At 38.1% G+C, this 15,904-nt stretch overlaps 2 protein-coding genes and 1 long non-coding RNA gene across 6 annotated transcripts; 2 read left to right on the forward strand and 1 right to left on the reverse strand.

Moving 5' to 3' along the window:
* The first annotated feature begins 6,797 nt into the window (after nt 1-6,797).
* LOC131322370 (probable serine/threonine-protein kinase WNK11) lies at nt 6,798-9,536 on the forward strand. 3 transcript variants are annotated; one of them, XM_058353674.1, is made up of 3 exons: nt 6,798-6,954; nt 7,614-8,111; nt 8,825-9,536. In XM_058353674.1, exons 2-3 carry the CDS (start codon nt 7,614-7,616, stop codon nt 9,230-9,232), a joined length of 906 nt encoding a protein of 301 aa, XP_058209657.1. In that variant the 5' UTR covers nt 6,798-6,954; the 3' UTR covers nt 9,233-9,536. The 3 variants fall into 3 exon arrangements, with proteins under 3 accessions (XP_058209657.1, XP_058209656.1, XP_058209658.1); XM_058353673.1 differs by having other exon boundaries at nt 6,842-6,954; nt 7,610-8,111; XM_058353675.1 differs by having other exon boundaries at nt 6,862-6,944.
* Nucleotides 9,537-11,111: 1,575 nt separating this feature from the next.
* On the forward strand, nt 11,112-13,693 carry LOC131322371 (proteasome subunit alpha type-4). Of its 2 annotated transcripts, none has more exons than XM_058353676.1 (2): nt 11,112-11,279; nt 12,720-13,693. In XM_058353676.1, the coding sequence occupies exon 2, from the start codon at nt 12,720-12,722 to the stop codon at nt 13,467-13,469; it is 750 nt and encodes a 249-aa protein (XP_058209659.1). In that variant the 5' UTR covers nt 11,112-11,279; the 3' UTR covers nt 13,470-13,693. The 2 variants fall into 2 exon arrangements, with proteins under 2 accessions (XP_058209659.1, XP_058209660.1); XM_058353677.1 differs by having other exon boundaries at nt 11,229-11,279; nt 12,701-13,693.
* LOC131322372 (uncharacterized) lies at nt 11,250-11,670 on the reverse strand. Its single transcript, XR_009198819.1, has 3 exons — nt 11,546-11,670; nt 11,363-11,479; nt 11,250-11,319 (listed from the first exon to the last, which is right to left on the reverse strand). It is a non-coding gene; the product is annotated as an uncharacterized LOC131322372 (long non-coding RNA).
* Nucleotides 13,694-15,904: the final 2,211 nt, after the last annotated feature.

Below are 15,904 nucleotides of genomic sequence, written 5' to 3' on the forward strand. Positions count from 1 at the left end.
TCTTAAAAATAAAAATAAATACTTATTTTGTCACTTTTCATTCAAAAATAAAAAGGGTCATTTCATAAAATTCAAATAAAAAGTACCTTTCACATTTTCAGACTCAAAAATAATATAAATGAAAAAAAAATTCAATTTTTTTTGCACCGTATTAAATATCTCAATGAGATCTATCAAACAAGATCCATAGTGATAGGAAAATTATTTGCGTAAACACATGATTTTTGAGCTTGAAATTGCCTTGTACAAAAAATAAGACTGTTGATATGATAATGGGCGCCGGCGGAGGGAAATCGTACGGCGGCCGCGCCGGGCAGGCTCCGGCCACCGAACGGCCGATCCGAGCCGTCCAAAAATTCTAAAAACAAAAAATCGAGGGGGCTTACGCGGGAATCAATAGCATCTGAGGTGTGTAGGGTGCTTGATCCGAGCACCCATTTTCCGTGTATATATGATCAAGCACCTTACACCAAAAAGGAGTGCTCGAATTAAGCACCCTACACACCTCGGATGCCGTTGATTCCCGCTTTAGCCCCGTCGTTTTTTTTTTTTTTAGAATTTTTGGACTACTCGGATCGGCCGTTCGGTGGCCGGAGAAGGCCCAGCACAGCCGCCAGTACGATTTCCCTCCCCGGCCGGTCGGAACCTATATAAATTCTTCCAAAATAAATACCATCATTCTTATTTATTTTTAAGAACAAGCCTTCTTATTACAAAAAAAAAAAATTCTTATTGTGTTTCCGGGCTCTAAGAAGAAAAAATTGCACAGAGTCCGTAACTTTTACTGTTTAGATCCCCAGGAGTTTGCGAATTTTGCTATGGGTACTACACTTTTTTGCACCGAAGAGGTACAATACCGAGGTGGAAGGGGGCCCACACCCAAAACAGAAATGCTACACACACATACAATCTGTGCACAGATTTTGTTGTGGGGCCCACCACGGATCTCACACAAATTATCCGAGCCGTTCATTAAATGTAAAATATTTTTTCAAGGGTCCCCGTAAAAAATAAGCTCAATCCGATACCTATAGATGCTCGATCCAATCGTATAACTTTTCATTATCCGAAAATCTGAATGAAAAGTTAGATGGTTGGATGAAGCACCTATGGGTATTGGATTGAGCTTATTTTTACGGAGACCCTTGAAAAAATGTTTTACATTTAATGAACGGCTTGGATGATTTGTGTGAGACCCGTGGTGGACCCCATAACAAAATTTGTGCACAATCTGTGCACAAAAATCTGTACGGTAGCAGGGCTCCACCCAAAATTTTAAAATGGATGCAAAACACAACGCGGGAGAAAAAGAAATCCGGTTTTTTCCCAAATCCTAATATGAAACCCACCCCAACCCAAACACCATTGACGCCGACCAACCCCCTAAAATGCCATTAACACTGGCTATGGACATTTTCCATCTCTCTCCCGAACACCCGTTCTGTCTTCCACAGCCTCCCTTTCCTCAAACCAAACTTCTACCTCCTGGTTCTCTCCGTCTTAACACCATTTCCAGAGATTTAACCATGCATCAACTATTTCTCCAACATTCAACAGATATGAAGCCAAAATCCCTCAATTAAAGCTATAGAATTTTCATAGTTCTGAGAATAATTGCCGCTTGAACTTATTCTTGCACTCTATGGTTGGGTTAACTTATTGAACTGAGGTATGTAATGCCAAAAAAAAAAAAAAAAAACTGAAAAACAAATCATAAAAATTCACAAAAAAATTAGAAACATATGGAGAGAGAGTTTGGATTTTACAGAGCAAAAAATTTGAGATCTTGGGTTTCCATTTCAAGATCTAACCCACCAAGCCACCACCACCTCCTCCCCTCCACAGCCACAACTTTCCACTCCGGTTAGTCGCATTCTCCCCCTTACACGGCATAGCGACGCTCCCCAAAAACCCATTCGACAGCCTCCACGAATCTACCTCAACAGCTCCCAACCTCTCTTTAACCGCCCCTTTTTCGCATACCAAACCTTATCGCAGAGAGAGAGAGATGAACTTACAAGTGAGATTTGGGGAAAAATTGGGTTTGGAGGCCCCGTCGGCGTTAATGGCATTTTGGGGATTTGTTGGCGTCAATGGCGTTTGGGTTGGGGTTGGGTTTTTTTTTTTCCCTCCCTATTGTGTTTTGCCTCCATTTTGAAAATTTTGGGTGGGGCCCACTCCCACCTCTGTGTTATACATCTTTGGCGTGTTTGATTGCAGATTTCGTTTTAGAGGGATTCGTAATGAGGTGGGATTATGATTGGGATTGAGAATGAGGTGGGATTATTAATGAGAGGATAAATCATTTATTCATGTTTGCTTTGCACATGATTAGGATTGGGATTGGAATTGAGAATGAGGTGGGATTGTAAATAACATGTTTGTTTGGGCTAAGATTAGGATTGGGATTGAAATTTTAAACTGATTTTGCTCAATCCCATGGGGATGGGATTCGTAATAACACTCCCCCATGGGTTGACTAATCCCATCAAATGGGTGGATTGGTATTCCCATGGGATAAAAATCCAACCAAACACACTTCTTGAACTACACTTCACTTTCGGAGTCCCATCCCAAGCCCCAATCCGGCTATCAAACACGCCCCTTCTGTACAAAAAAGTGTAGTAGCAAACCTTTTTGGTTTTCAATTCATTACAGAAAGAGCTGTGCTACGTGCACAGAATGCTGTGCACAGCAGCCTTTTTCTCCCGCCTCGGATCGCACAAAGATGATCGGAGCCGTTCATTTTGTCCTAAATTCTAAAGTGATTTTGGGTGTTTTGTTAACGCCTCAAACGATATCGAACGAAGCTCATTTTTTACAGAGATCTTAAACGATATATTTTGAACAAAATGAGTGGCTCCGATTATCTTTGTGCGAACCGAGGCGGGAGAAAAAGGCTGCTATGCACAACTTGCTGTGCACGAATCATTTCTGTTACAGAAATGCTACACACACAGCATTTGTGCACAGATTTTGTGCACAGATTTGTTGTGGGGCCCACTACGGGTTCCACATAAATAATTCGAGCCGTTCATTAAATGTAAAATATTTTTTCAAGGGCCTCCGCAAAAAATCAACTCAATCCGATACTTACAGATGCTCGATTCAATCATTTAACTTTTCATTCGAATTTTAGGATAATGAAAAGTTAGATGATTAAATCAAGCACTTATAGGTATCGGATTGAGCTGATTTTTTGCGGAGACCCTTGAAAAAATGTTTTACATTTAATGAACGGCTTGGATTATTTGTATCGGACCCGTAGTGGGCCCCACAACAAATCTGTGCACAAATGTTGTGTGTGTAGCATTACTGTTTCAATTATCCAAGCGATAAGTCTGTTGACACAGACTTGTTGTACACAGGTCCCGCATAGATTTTTGTATGGAGCCCAGTACGGGTTTCACATAAACAATTCGAGTCATTCATTAAATGTAAAACATTTTTTCAAGTACCTTGCGAAAAATTAGCTCAATCCGATACTTATAGGTACTTGATCCAATCATTTAACATTTCATTATTCTGAAAATCGAATAAATAGTTTGATGATTGGATCGAGCATCTATACATATCGGATTGAACTGATTTTCCCAAGGGCCCTTGGAAAAATGTTTTACATGTAAGGAACAAGTTGGATTGTTTGTGTGAGACCTATAGTGAGACCCACACAAAAATTTGTGTAAAATCTGTTACCTATTTATCTGTGTGTATAGCACAGTTCTTATTCAAATGAGTCCATGTAAAGTGTCGAAAATACCGTTTGACATGACGTCTATGGACAGATCCGGACACAAATGTGTTATGGAGTAGTATTTTTCAGATGTTGGTGGAACTCGTATTTAGTATGCGAGGCCCACATGCGTCGAACCGTTCCAGATCAATTTGTGTACAGATCTAAACCAAATCAAACTAAGCATTGTGTCCCAATTAATTATGGTCGGTTACATAAATTATACTTATTTTTCCATTGAGATCAGGGCTACTTGTTCACTTAGGTGGAATAAGCTTACGTCCTTCTCTGTGTCACAACATCTAAATCAGTTCGGTCTTTCTCTTTTCTCAACCCCATTATCCACTATTATCGTATCATTGTTCTTGTTTACTGCATCAGCAGCTCTACGGTAAATTTATTCACACCACACACATCTATTTTCTCTCAATTTATCTTGTATAAATACAACTCTTATCATCTTACGAATAGTTTTATTTGTAATCCTATAAAAGAAAATCTTTGTCCGTGCCACTGCTCAATAAATCCATCACGAGACTCAACGGAAAGATCTAGTTCGAAAAAATACTAATAGTACTAGAGAGGAGTGGGCTCATAATTTTTTCCCCTGCGCATTAGCACCCGCCGAAAGGGGCATGATTTTTGCATTCCCATGTTGATCCTCTTGCACATCTTTTCTTGATTTTTATCCAGGGCAGGGCCAACCCGATAGAACTTCCCACTTCGTATACGAGCTTATGAAGGGGAATGCAACCCGATACACCCACATTCATAAGCCCGTATATGATAATTTATCGAATGGGCTTTTTCTTTTCGCAGGCTAAACAGGTCGTGGCTTCCTTAAATAAGTCAAAACTCTGTTCAACGGGCTTGGTCCAGGCAGGCTATTGGACTTATCATTAGAAAAAAGGAATTTACGACTCTTCGCCTACTTGACCCCGTTTCAGTACATTTTTTAAAAAAATACGTACCAATTTGACATTTTCAAATTGAAAAATAATGCAAACAAAAAAGAATTTTAATTTTTTTTTTGCACCGTATAAAAGATCTCATCGAGATTTTTCAAACAAGATTCATATTGGAGTACTTTTTTTTTATATTTCAGTAAGCCTATTATTTTTTGGGAAAATGATGGCCAATGACGTGTTTTGATAATTAATACTCGTCAAGGACAAACTAAGAACATTTGTTAATGCTAAAAATATCCTTAGCGGGTATTAAATATCAAAACAAGTCCTTGGCCGTCATTTTTTCTTATTTTTTAGCTTGAAATTATCTTCTTAAAAAATACTAAAAAACTTATTTTCCGTTCTGGAACAGGACGTCGGGACTGTTCTTCCTACTTAATTAAATATGAGAACAAACAAGATTTAAATAAACAAATAACATAAAAAAGTTGACATATTATTCATGACACTTTGCCAATCGAAACTTAAGAATAATATTTTGCTTGCTCAAATTACACGGAATTATAAATTGTTGGTTAAAGAACGGGGCGGTGAATGCATCGCTATAAAATATGTACATCAACACGGTTGCCTTATACTCCATTTCACTAGGAGACATTTTGATAGCAAGTATAAAAAGACTTTTTTGAATTTTTTTATCTTCTCGTTTTTTACTTTTTCAAAGTTCTTTTGTAAAAAATAGAGGGAAAAAGATATTCGGGGACTCGCAAAAATATAATAAGATTTTGTTATTTATCTTGGTTAGCTAAAAATGTGGTAGACTAGGAGAGAAAGAATTAAGAATCCCAACTAGGCCTGTCAATTAATTGGGTTCAATCTCGATCTAATCCGAGACAATCTTCATCCATATCTTATTATCGGGAATCTGTCAATTATATTTCACTAGGAGATATTTTGATAACACGTATAAAAAGACTTTTTGAATTTTTTATCTTCTCATTTTTGTTTTTTAACTTTTTTAAAGTTTTTTTTGTCAAAGATAGAGGGTAATAAAATATTTGGGACACGCTAAAATATAACAAGGTTTTGTTATTTATCTTGGTTAACTAAAAATGTAGTAGACTTGAAGAGTATGAATCAAGAGTCCCAACTAGGTCTGTCAATTAATCGGGTTCAATCCTGAATCATTCTGTGACAATCTTCATCCATATCGTATTATCAAAAATTGTTTGATATGCATCCAATAGTTCTGAATACTAGTGGGTTGGATTCAAGGATATCCAGTCTAAGGCCCCATTCCGGAACGAGAAAAAAGTCTTTATTTTTTAAGAATGCAATTTTAAGCTCAAAAATTATGGGTTTATTAAAATCTTAAAATATGCAATATGGATCTTGTTTGAAAGATCTCATCTAGATCTTTTATACGATGCAAAAAAAATTAAAAAATTATTTTTTATTTATATTATTTTTTAGTTTGAAAATATAAAATAAGTTGATTATTTTTTAAGAAGGTTTCTGGAACGGAGCCTAAATACCTAACCCATTTACGAATTCTATTCGATAATTTCACTTTTGGTTATTCGACTGTTATATATTTAGATGTTATTCTAAGTTTTTTTTTTTTCTTTTTTCACACGGTATACATCAGCAGAGGTTAGGGAGAATTAGTAAGTTAGTCTTCAAAAGGATCTAGAGTTGTCCATAGCCTTGAACCTCAATCGCCTCATGGGGCTCACACCCAAGCCTTTACTAAGGAAGGCGGTGGGTGATGCCAACTGAGCTAAGAGCTCGTTGGCTTATTCTGAGACTTAAATTGGTTGGTACATTTTCGGCCTTGATTATGTGCATAATTTTTGAATAGGCTAAATGAACCTGATCGAATTATCGTATTCAATATGCGACTACTCGGATTCATATTGACGTAACTCAATCTTCGAAAGTTGAATTCGGATTGAATTCAAATTTGTGAAAGTTGTATTCGGATCAAATTCAAATTCCAATCCGATTCATATTAAATCCAATCCAGTCTATTGACAAGCCTAACCTCAACGTTTCCATTATACAATCCTTATCTAATCCAAAATTAACTTAAAGAAAACCGACAAGCCATTAACCGCAAGTTCCCAACAGCCAATCACAGCACAGGATCAGCTAACCACGAGTCAAACCAGCCCTAACTCGACCCCTATATAAACCCCGTCTCCCCACCGTTTGAGCCTTTCCTATTCGCGTGAAAAAAGGTTGCCACTTTTTGCAGAGCTCGGAAACACTGCGGTCGCAACAAGGCGTCGATCCACAGCTTCGTCTTCTGTGGTAAGCTCTCGTCTCTGTTCTGCTTCGAATCGCTGTTTTTAGTTGGTAAATTAGTACGTACTTGTTTCGATCTCGATATGCTCATCGTCTTTATTCGAATCGATTTGCCTCAAACGAGCGTTTTTTTCCCGTTCCTCGAAGCTTTCTAGAGAGAGAGAGAGATTTTATGATACGATCAGTGTGAAACGCAGAATATTTGTTTGTAGTAAATCTCAGTGGTGAAGTATTTTTAGTTGTTGGAGAGAAAAGATCTGTTATTTTAGTCGTCTTACAAATTTGTTTTATGAACGAAAAGTGATGTATTGTAACGTTGTAGTGGCGTTTTTTCAGTGATTTTTAGGGCTTTAACCTTGCGACCTTATCAGTTTTTCCAGAATACTCTGACGGATATTCGTTCAGAATCTAACCAAATACCAAAACGATTTAATGTAATCCTCGAAAATTGTTTCGGGAAAATAGTACGTCCGATGTAGAACAATCAGTATTTATATTTTAACAAATATTAGTGGTAGAAACCTTTTTCTGTGAACAACAACCGATGTGTTTCGAAAAACTGGAAAAGCAGCAATTTTATATACTCTCTCTTGAATAGTTTGTTGGATCTGTGTTTATTCCATTGGTTTTGTTGTTGATATCACTTTAATCATGCTCGAAGGAAGATGCCTAGCATGAACTCCGATCCAGACGACTCGGAACCGTTTGTCGAGGTGGATCCCACCGGCAGATACGGCCGGTACAACGAGCTTCTCGGTTGTGGGGCAGTGAAAAAGGTATACAGAGCCTTTGACCAGGAAGAAGGTATAGAGGTGGCTTGGAACCAGGTCAAGCTTCGCTATTTCTGCGATGACCAATCCACAATCGACCGGCTAAACTCGGAGGTTCGGTTGCTAAGGACTCTGAAGAACAAGAACATCATTGCTCTGTACCATGTGTGGAGGGACCAAGGGAAAAACACTTTGAATTTCATTACTGAAGTTTGCACCTCTGGTAATCTGAGGGATTACAGGAAGAAGCACAAGCATGTTTCCATGAAGGCTTTGAAGAAGTGGTCCAAGCAGATTCTCAAGGGCTTGAATTATTTGCACACCCATGAGCCGTGTATTATTCACCGGGATCTGAATTGTAGTAACGTGTTCATCAATGGCAACGTCGGTCAGGTAACTGCTTTTTCCTGCTGAAATTGCCGCTTGTTTTTCCATATCAATAAATCATGTTTGGTTTATGAGAAAATTGATGGCTATGTGTTTGGGTATTAGATGTGAAATATCTAAATAAGAATTTATTTGCTGTGGCTTTGTCTTTTGAGAATTGAAGTTTACTTCTTTGGTTGAAATCTCCCTGTATTTGATATTTGGTGCTTATTTCTTCACCTTGCTCTTGCTTGTCTCCAATTACTAGCCATGTTTGGTTGCTTGGAGAGGAAATAGGAAGATGTTTGATTCACATAAACAGTTAATATACCTTGGGTGGTTGATATGGGCGATTCTCCAGGTTTCTGAAAATTGATGTTTTCGCCCTTCTGTCAAATTCACCAAGTTTCATTTAATGGAAAAGGATTGAGTAGTAGTAGATAGTAATCGAGCGTTTAAACTGTCCAGTCAATGATGAATGCGTGAAATTTCCTCGTGATTGCTTACTGAGAAACAGCGAAGATTTGTTTTGGATTCGTTTGAGGAACAGTTTAGTCAACTTAATTAGCTGGTAAATAAATCTTATTTGTCTTGGTCGTTAGATGTGTAATTTCTTTTCTCAATTTGTTTGTGTATTGCTTTGACCTTCTAGAAATGGTGGTTTGTTGTTGTCAGATTCCCCTGCCTACCTGTTTGGATTGAACAGTTAATTGATAAAATTCTCTGTTCTTTTCCAATAGGTGAAAATTGGTGATTTTGGTCTGGCCGCAACAGTAGGCAAGAACCACTCTGCGCATTCAATACTTGGAACGCCAGAATTCATGGCGCCGGAGCTGTACGAGGAGAACTACACCGAGTTAATCGACATATACTCATACGGTATGTGTGTGCTCGAGATGGTGACTCTGGAAGTACCCTACAGCGAGTGCGACAGCATTGCAAAGATATACAAGAAGGTGACAGCCGGTGTGAGGCCCCGAGCCATGGACAAGGTTATGGACCCCGAAGTGAAGGCGTTCATCGAGAGGTGCCTTGCCCAGCCGCGGGCCAGGCCTTCCGCTGCCGACCTACTCAGAGACCCGTTCTTTGATGGCATTATTGTTGATGATGATGAAAATGACATTGGATTGTCCGCCTTGAGTTTATAGATTTTTTTGTTTTTTTGAATATTTGTCAAGTCAGATTGTTGCTGATTTTGGAGGGATGTGGGGTGGGTATGATTCTTTAGGTTTTTTTTTTTTTTCCTTATATTGTTTTGGATTGAAAAAAGCGATAAATTTGGGCAAGGGAAAAGCCGGGGTAGGGGGTTGTTGAATTGTAAATAGTAGAGTTTGTCACGCAATTTCTAGTTTTGTGGGAAGATTTGGGTATTTTTTGGGACCAGGGGGATTCCTGCAGTGTATCATCTCAATCGTCCATCTCAATTCTCAACAATTAATTCGTATGTCTTCATTGGGTGGTTATCTTCTGCAAATTGCCAAATTTTACACTTGAATTTAGAATGTAAATTTTTTTTTTGGTTCACTGGAGGAGTGTGAATGGATATGGATTTGTTGTGAAGTCATAGCAGAGGAATTTAGAAAGTGTAATCAAAGTTGTGAATGAGTTGTTTGCTGTGTGTGCTGTGCTAGTGTTAGCCAGCCTTTCAAGCAAAGCGTGTAATTTGGCATGGGGTTGTGGAAAGTTGGAAGATGCGTGCAAACTGCAAACCTTTATCCAAAATAATTTTGGGTTTACACATGTAAGGGAAATAAGTACTTAAAAATTAAAAATTTTATTGGAACGGGGTCTACATAAAAGTTTTTTCCCTTACAAATGAATAATCTAATTTTCACGTTACTATAATACTAGGGACACGACAGTGCACCTCAACACCAACAGCACCGTTTATGTGGGCACGATTGGTAGTTGCAAAGTAGTTTCAAAGTGGTTGTTCTCTCATTCCCAATCATGCAGTGTAATTGGTATTGTGTTCCTAACATTCTTGTTTGCGTTAACCCCAATCCAACCAGCCACAATGGGCAAGTGTGAGAAAATTAGGGAGAATTTTTTTACCATTCCCTAATACTCTACTTGGTCTTTTTCTTTCCCAAACACCCCCCCCCCCCCCCCACCCCCCCCCCCCCCCCCCAACCGAACAAGAGATGAATTTTTTAAAACTTTTCTTTTTCTTCCCCAACCCCTTTGGACGGTGAAAAATGGTGAGATAAGAAAGGAGAGTCATTTCTAATTAAATCTCACAATTTTTGGTGAGATTTGGTGAAAATGGTGAGATTTGGTGAGAAAGGAATAAGCCAATCAAAATATTTTATTTTTGTATTTTTTTTCTCCATTTCCGACGTAGTGGAATTAACAAAGAGATTAGTTCTGTACTAATCAAACGAACGATAAACTCGAGTCCACGAGGAAAAGAGGCAAAGTCTGAATATTATTAATCAAAAAGTTGCTTAAACATTAGGTTACAACCCCTTTTATAGACAAAATGCATAACCCTAGCAAAAATCCTAACTTAAAAACGAAAATTCTCAAATTTTGGAAAAAATAATAAAATTGAAAAAAAAAAAACTTTACCAGAAAGATTCAACTTCAACTGAATTATACGCTAAGAGTTATATTAACAAAACAAATATTTTCTAAAACGACAAAAATTTCCAATTGAGAGCCTAAACGAAGGAATTAGGCCGAAAAGCACCACCGATCACCAAAATAAGTCAGCCTACCAAGTTTGAGCCCAATCCGAGTTCGTCCGAAAATTGTCAAATCGGGCAATTTGCAATTAAACAGTGTTTGGCTTTCCGAGGCTTCGACCAAACCAATTAATCATGAAATTGGGTCTCCACGTGTTCTACATCAATTTCTCACCAAAATACTCAATCGAAATGAGTGATTTGACTAAAAATCACACCTCTTTCTTTTTTTTTCTTTTCCCATCTTTCTTTTCTTTTCTTTTCCCATGAAATCATTACATCCAAAGACGGTGTAAGCTCCAAACAAAACCGTATGTTCCAAACAAACATTACTTACATTAGGGTTTGAACTGAAAAACGTACAAGTATGAGGACTAGTTAGTGACACATGTTAAACTTTTGGGGTTTTCTTATGTCCCAAGCTAAGAACCCCGTATTTCAATTCGATCAGTATCAGAACCAGCCCTAGATCTTCAATTGAACAAATCTCCGGCAACGATAAGCACAGGTCTCTCTCTCTCTCTCTCTCTCTCTCTCTCTCTCTCTCTCTCTCCATTATGTATGTATATGTATATGTATGTGTATACGTACATGTGTATATTTATGTAATTTAGATGCTTAATAATTAGGGATTTGCGCTTCTAGTTTAGTTCTTGTTACAGGGTATCTGATTAATTAAGGATTTGCTTCTAGTTTAGTTCTTGTCTCCTGTTCAAGAAAAAGAAAGAAAGAAAGAAATAAAGTAAAGTTTTTTAGCTGCATCTGACTGCTTACATGCTCAGTCATGCCCATTTTTATATTTAGCAGGTTTGGTTAATTGGTTTGTATTGATTTATGAAGTATGATGTATCTTTACTTCTTCTGCAATGAATCATCATTCAACAAAAAGGTTCTCTAGCTACTTTCTTTTAAGTATTGGGATTTTAATTTGCTCCAACATATTGGGATCTTTAAGCTTTTGAAGAAATAATTTCAGATGCATCATGTTGATAACTGATCTAACAAAGTAAAATCCAAATCCTTCAAAGAAGGAGACAGCAAGGAAGATGCTCAAAAAAGGATTTATGATGTTAAAAAAAACCCCTTCGAAGAATGAATTTTTTCCAAATTGTCGATTTAGTCTATAGATATTTGAAATCCTTAGGCATTTGATATCTTTGGATTTCAAATCCTAGTATCCAAGGTTAGTTTTGAGATTGTGATGTCTACATATCTAGTTTGGCACACAGATAATAAAAATTTATGATAAACCAATGATCTGGAAGTAAAAAAGGAAGATTTTTTCACAGTGCCCATCCAAATGCAGGGTAGGGGTTTGATACCATCTCACCTATTAACTTGAATGTGGTGTTCATTCCAAGTTTCGGAAACATTTTGAGAAACATTGTAGAACATAATAGAAATGTCTAAAGGATTAGACCAGGTATCAAAATCTCATTGTTGGCTTTTTCTAATGTCCAATAGGTGTCAAAAAAACTCACCGCCCTTTTGGATTGAAGGATTTGATAAGAAAAGAAAAGGTTATGGTTGCTAGCCAAATCACTCATTTGGATTGAGTATTTTGGTGAGAAGTGGAGAGAAGTACAAAATAGAATTTTTTGAAGTGGCTCTTCCCCTTTCTTATCTCACCCTTTCTCACCATCCAAAGGGGCTGTCAATGTTTGGTTGTTGGTATGGGTTGGTGGTAATATTGAAATTCCAGAATCACAATGATGTTGGGATTCAGTCTTCTAGGAAAGAGATACATTCCGGTTGTTGCAACGGTAACAGAACCAAATTTGATTACTTGCTCATATGGTCAGTTGTGAAATTTAAGAGTCTTATTAGGAATTGAAATTTTCCTAAAAAAGTGCACTCTTGTCCAAATTAAATTTTTGTAGTTTCGTAGATGCAGAAAATTTGGTTTATCCTCTGATTAATCTAGTTTAGTTCATGTGTTGCATGTTAGATGTCTCGAAGGTATGACAGCCGTACAACAATCTTCTCCCCTGAAGGTCGTCTGTACCAAGTCGAATATGCAATGGAAGCAATTGGAAATGCTGGGACTGCTATAGGGATCCTGTCCAAAGATGGGGTTGTTCTAGTTGGGGAGAAGAAAGTCACTTCCAAGCTCCTCCAGACCTCAACATCCACTGAGAAAATGTACAAGATTGATGACCACGTTGCATGCGCTGTGGCTGGAATCATGTCCGACGCAAACATCCTTATCAACACGGCCAGGGTCCAAGCACAGCGCTATACTTTTTCTTACCAGGAGCCTATGCCAGTTGAGCAGCTAGTTCAGTCTCTATGTGACACCAAACAAGGTTACACTCAGTTTGGCGGGCTTCGTCCGTTTGGTGTTTCGTTTCTGTTTGCCGGTTGGGATAAGAACTACGGTTTCCAGCTTTACACGAGCGATCCAAGTGGAAACTATGGCGGTTGGAAAGCTGCAGCAATCGGTGCAAACAACCAGGCGGCACAGTCAATGCTTAAGCAGGATTACAAGGATGAGATCACAAGAGAAGAGGCAGTACAGCTGGCACTCAAGGTGCTAAGCAAGACTATGGACAGCACTAGTCTTACTTCTGATAAGCTTGAACTGGCTGAGGTTTTCCTCTCTTCTGGGAAAGTCAAGTACCAGGTGAGCTCTTCCGATTCCCTTAGTAAGTTGTTGGTGAAGTTTGGGTTGACCCAACCAGCTGCCGAGGCATCTTGAATTACTATCTTTACCTAAACCTAAGTTTATGGCTGGTCTGATTTGGTGAACCAGTATTTGATGTCTTGCTATCAGAGTCTCATCCGGGCAGTTTGTCAGATCTTTTTCTGTTTGAGCTATTATTTGTGCTTTTCCTCCTTTTGTATTTGCCTATTTGGATAGATGATGGTTGATGAACGGTTAGCACAATCATGATTATGAAAGAGATATTAACTTGTACTCCACTAGTTATTGTTCGTGGCATTTCTTTTTGTGTTTTTGCTTCAAACAAGAAAGGAATGATCTAACTATGCATCGTAGTTACGGCTTCGTCTTTCCATTCATTTCTTTAGAAGTTCACATGGTTCTTGACGGAGGATGACTTAGAGTCTATGACTGTCATTTTGTTGGGCCGGGACACTGTTGTTTCTGTTGCATTCCCCGATAAAATTGATTCACAGACTTCCCAATCTGAAACAAAGATATTTGTTTGGTGTTCTCGGAAAGCCATTGGAGAACGAAATTTTCTTCCTAATCAATCCATAATCCTATTGTGTCCTAAGCTGAGGCTAATATGAAATGGAGATCTATGGTATCATAGATTGTACAATTGTGAGGCATATCGGTGCCCAAAGCTTACCGAGTTGGTAGTTGGACTCTATCACTTCTGAATTGTGAGGAATGGCTTCGTAAAGCTTAGGATTGTAAACAAGATTTGAGTCAATTTTTAATAACTTGGCTTCATTTATTTTGATTGAGAGATAAATTTGCCACTGAGAGACTAGTTTGTACCAATGGCCTTGTTATGGGGTTTTTTTTCTTCACCTTCTGTTTTCAGATTTTGTGAGGTTTACTGCTGTGAAACATTAGTTGGATACCCACCTGGTCTTCGTACTTTTGGCTGGTTTATAAACTTATTGAGTGGGTTGGGTGACGGCCCCGGCCCCCTGGATGGCTCGCTGAGAAAGTTTATCTTTCAACGAATCACACGTAGAGATGCGCAAATAATAGACTGGGCACATGTTCAGTTTCTTCTTTTCTTTCCCTGTTTCCATGGTTCCGAGTTCCAAGACTTTGATGATAACTTCCAAATGCATGAATTTGATCAGGTAAATGAATTACTCACTATGTTGTGTTGTCTTAGGTTTGATATCAATTGGGTAGTCTATTTGTGTTCTCTTTTTTGTGTTTTCTTTCTTTCTTACTGAAATCAGATGTTTGAAATAGTTTGACTCTTGTAAATTCGCAACTACTTCAGTAAATTGGCTGCTCTGAAAGTACTCATTTGCCATAAAGCCCAGGCCTACTTTGGATTAGTTAGTGAGGAATGCTACACTTACAACATTTTTCTACAACATGTTTACAACATGGTGACGTGGCCAGGGGATCCACTCACTTTATCCAGCCAAAAAACAAAAAAATGAATGGGTCTCCTGGCCACGTCACCATGTTGTAAACATGTTGTAGAAAAATGTTGTAAGTGTAGCATTTCTGTTAGTGGTTGGTCCAAAGGCCTTATTTTCTGGTCCACCAGACAAACATCAGTTACGAAAATGGATCTAGGCCCATATATTATAAGTTTATCTAGGCCCATGATAGTCTGGCCAGCAAATTCACTCCTCATAAGAAAGATATTTGGGTAGGAGTCCATGAACCATGAAAGGATGAATGGTCAGAAATGAATGATCTCCTTTCATGAAGGGTTTCATGCGAGAGTCATGTATTGTACTACTACTCTTTTTTTCCTCTTGGCGAAGCAGCTTTGTTAGTTATTGTACTACTTCTCTTTTTTTCCTCTTGGCGAAGCAGCTTTGTTAGTTGTATTTCATGATGTCTAGTTGTATTTAGTGGCAGCTTTGTTAGTTGTATTTCATGATGTCTAGTTGTATTTAGTGATGTTTGAATCCTTGTCAAATACATGAGAGTATATGGTGTCTACTACTTGGCTATTTGTCCACTTGCTACTAGTAGGCCATCAAATCAGGGACGGCTCCAGAATTTGGCTCCAGAATTTGACTTCCGCGGTGACAAAAATATACAAAGGCTTACAAACACAAAGTTCTACCCACGAATAAAATCCACATTGGTCTATTTTTAATAAACCTGCGTCATATTCCTTTGGCTATGAAATATTGTTTGGTCGGATTATTTTAGTTTTGTTGGACCATACAATTTATTCATTCACAAATCTACTCGAACTTTTATTCATTTTAGCTCTATACTAGTGATCTGGTACCGACAATAGTAAAGAAAAATCAACATCACATGTAAAAAAAAATGTAGTGTATTTTTTAAAACCAGAACTGATATTGGAGCTGCCCCTAAATCAAATTGAACTTTTCCTATTACTATGGATGGTTCTAGTCTTGCTCTCTAGTCAAACGTGGCCAGTGAGCAAAGCTTGGGAGATTTTAGAACTCTCTATTTGAAAACGAAACCATTTGACATTTCACCCC

The sequence above is a fragment of the Rhododendron vialii genome, chromosome 4a, assembly GCF_030253575.1.
Source record: "Rhododendron vialii isolate Sample 1 chromosome 4a, ASM3025357v1".
NCBI classification, from domain to species: Eukaryota; Viridiplantae; Streptophyta; class Magnoliopsida; order Ericales; family Ericaceae; genus Rhododendron; species Rhododendron vialii.